This window comes from Nanorana parkeri, unplaced genomic scaffold (genome assembly GCF_000935625.1).
Source record: "Nanorana parkeri isolate BGI_ZX_2015 unplaced genomic scaffold, ASM93562v1 scaffold1452, whole genome shotgun sequence".
In the NCBI taxonomy this organism is placed as follows: Eukaryota; Metazoa; Chordata; class Amphibia; order Anura; family Dicroglossidae; genus Nanorana; species Nanorana parkeri.
The window spans coordinates 31,817-35,280 of NW_017307720.1; the positions used below are offsets into that span (position 1 = coordinate 31,817).

At 50.1% G+C, this 3,464-nt stretch overlaps 1 protein-coding gene across 1 annotated transcript in view; it reads left to right on the forward strand.

Moving 5' to 3' along the window:
- The first annotated feature begins 1,809 nt into the window (after positions 1 to 1,809).
- Positions 1,810 to 3,464, forward strand: part of ITGA10 (integrin subunit alpha 10) — a 42,208-nt gene continuing 40,553 nt past the window's right edge. Inside the window, exon 1 of the mRNA XM_018570072.1 lies at positions 1,810 to 1,867. Within this exon, the coding sequence (XP_018425574.1) occupies positions 1,810 to 1,867 (58 nt within the window). The remainder of the gene's footprint in view (positions 1,868 to 3,464) is intronic.

A 3,464-nucleotide genomic window follows, 5' to 3' on the forward strand; every position in this document is an offset into this window, starting at 1 on the left:
GCGGGGTGTCACCCGGTCTCCGCTCCGGGTGACACCAGGCCTCGGGACGCCCCTGGGCACACAGACACAAATATAGCGCAATGCACCTAAAATTGCTGTCAGTTTTTTTTTTGTTTCAGTGTGTGGCCCCATTGGCGAGATTTACCCCCACTTCCTGTCCCTGTGCCACCCCTATGTGAAATGGGGGGAGGGGTCATCAGGGGGTCACACGCAGCAATGTGCACATTGACAGTTGTTCTTCTAACTCACCCAGATTCTACCAAACGTGTTTATTTTCTGTTAACCCATTGGGGAGATTCACCCTCACTTCCTGTCCCTGTGACCCCCCCCATACATTAAATGAGGGGAGTGGCCATCACTGGACAGGAAGTTCCGGACAGCAATATGAACATTGTTAAGTGTTCTAACATCCCTCTCTACTAAATGTTTTTAGGCTGTGACCCCATTGGGGAGATTTACCATCAATTCCACTCCTTGTGACACCTGTACAAGTAATGGGGGGGGGGTCAGTTGTCACCGGGCAGGAAGTCACAGACAGGAATATGAACATTGCCAGTTGTTCTAACACGCCCCCACTCTACTTAACATGCTTTTGTCTGTGATCCCATTGGGGGAGACTCACCCTCACGTCCTGTCCCTGTGACACCCGTACAAGAAATGAGTGGTTGTCATCGGGACGGGAAGTCCTAGACAGTAATATAAACACTGCCAGCTGTTTTAACCCCGTCCCCTCTCTCCACTAAACGTCTTTTTTTTTCTGTGACCCCACTGAGGAGATTCGCCCTCACTTCCTGTCTCCATGACACCTATACAAGAAATAGGGGGAGTGGTCATCACAGAGACAGGAAGTCCCAGACAGCAATATGAACATTGTCCGCTGTTCTAACCCATTTCTGCTCTAGAGAAATTTCTCATCACTTCCTGTCCCTGTGACACTGTACTAGTGATAGGGGAAGTGGTTGGGGAGATTTCTCATCACTTCCTGCCCTTGTGACACCGTACTAGTGATAGGGGAAGTGGTTGGAAAGATCTGTCATCACTTCCTTTCCCTGTGACACCATACAAGTAATGGGGGAAGCTGTTAGAGAGATTTATCATCACTTCCTGTCCCTGTGACACCATGCAAGTAATGGGGGAAGCTGTTAGAGAGATTTCTCACCACTTCCTGTCCCTGTGACACCATACAAGTAATGGGGGAAGCTGCTGGAGACATTTATCATCACTTCCTGTCCCTGTGACACCATACAAGTAATGGGGGAAGCTGCTGGAGACATTTATCATCACTTCCTGTCCCTGTGACACCATACAAGTAATGGGGGAAGCTGCTGGAGACATTTATCATCACTTCCTGTCCCTGTGACACCATACAAGTAATGGGGGAAGCTGCTGGAGACATTTATCATCACTTCCTGTCCCTGTGACACCATACAAGTAATGGGGGAAGCTGCTGGAGACATTTATCATCACTTCCTGTCCCTGTGACACCATACAAGTATTGGGGGAAACTAAATATAAAGTTTTTTGGGACGCCCTCCTCCGAGAATGTCAGTAAATCAGCCCACGTTGCCGGTGATTCCCCCGGGGGGGTTCCGGCTACCACCTCCGCTGGGAGTCGGCTCCTCCGGGCGCCCAGGCACCGTGCCTGCCGAGTGTGCCGAGGTCCAGGAAAAAAAAGTCTCCGGATTATTTTTAGTGTCCAATGAACGGCGCCGGCTGTGAGGAGAAGAGGACAGAGCGAGCTTTGAGTGTGAGCTACACCCAGCCCAAAATCCCAAATCCCCCCCCCCCTTCTCCTGACCGAGAGCCGTGATGATGATGGAGCCGCACAGACGTCTCCTTATCCTGCTCTGCCTGCTGCACGGACAAGGTCAGTCTGCACCCCAATATACCTGAACCCCACTTATCCCTGTGCACGTCTACCAGACAGGGGCTGTCCCACTGGGAGCGGGGGGCTCTCTGCAGTCTCTAAAGAAGTGAAACCCTCACAAGCTTCATGTACTTTGCTGATCTCTCTCATGTGTATGCATGTCTACCAGACAGGGGCTGTCCCACTGGAAGCAGGAGACTCTCTGCAGTCTCTAAGGGTGGGAAACCCTCACAAGCCTTTTGTGCTTTGCTGATCTCTCGTCTCTCATCTCACTGCAAGTCTACCAGACGGGGGCTGTCCCACTGGAAGCAGGGGGTTCTCTGCACCCTTCCAAGCCCCACCTACTTTGCTGATCTCTCTCATCTCTATGCATGTCTCTCCCATTGGAAGCAGTAGGTTCTCTGCAGTCTCTAAGGGTGTGAAACCTTCCCAAGGCTTATGGGCTTTGCTGATCCTCTCATCTCTATGCATGTCTCTCCCATTGGAAGCAGTAGGTTCTCTGCAGTCTCTAAGGGTGTGAAACCTTCCCAAGGCTTATGGGCTTTGCTGATCCTCTCATCTCTATGCATGTCTCTCCCATTGGAAGCAGTAGGCTCTCTGCAGTCTCTAAGTAAGTGAAACCCTCACAAACCTCCTGTGCTTTGCTGATCTCTCTCATGTGTATGTAAGTCTACCAGACAGGGGCTGTCCCATTGGAATCAGTAGACTCTCTGCAGTCTCTAAGGGTGTGAAACCTTCCCAAGGCTTATGGGCTTTGCTGATCCTCTCATCTCTATGCATGTCTCTCCCATTGGAAGCAGTAGGCTCTCTGCAGTCTCTAAGTAAGTGAAACCCTCACAAACCTCCTGTGCTTTGCTGATCTCTCTCATGTGTATGTAAGTCTACCAGACAGGGGCTGTCCCATTGGAATCAGTAGACTCTCTGCAGTCTCTAAGGGTGTGAAACCTTCCCAAGGCTTATGGGCTTTGCTGATCCTCTCATCTCTATGCATGTCTCTCCCATTGGAAGCAGTAGGCTCTCTGCAGTCTCTAAGTAAGTGAAACCCTCACAAACCTCCTGTGCTTTGCTGATCTCTCTCATGTGTATGTAAGTCTACCAGACAGGGGCTGTCCCATTGGAATCAGTAGACTCTCTGCAGTCTCTAAGGGTGTGAAACCTTCCCAAGGCTTATGGGCTTTGCTGATCCTCTCATCTCTATGCATGTCTCTCCCATTGGAAGCAGTAGGCTCTCTGCAGTCTCTAAGTAAGTGAAACCCTCCCAAGCTTCATGTGCTTTGCAGATCTCTGTCATCTCAATGCGTGTCTAGCAGACAGGGGCTGTCTTATTGGAAACAGTAGGCTCTCTGCAGTCTCTAAGGGTGTGAAATGCTCCCAAGCCTTGTGTGCTTTGCTGACCCTCTCAAGTTACATACACTTTGCTGATCTCTCTCATCTCACTGCATGTCTACCAGACCGGATCTGTCTGATTGAAAACAGTAGACTCTCTGCAGTCTCTAAGGGTGTGAAAACCTCACAAGCCTTATGTTAGATGTGATCTAGGCAGTTTAGGGTTTACGGTCACATGGGGGACTCTCTCATTACTAAATGTGATGTTGAT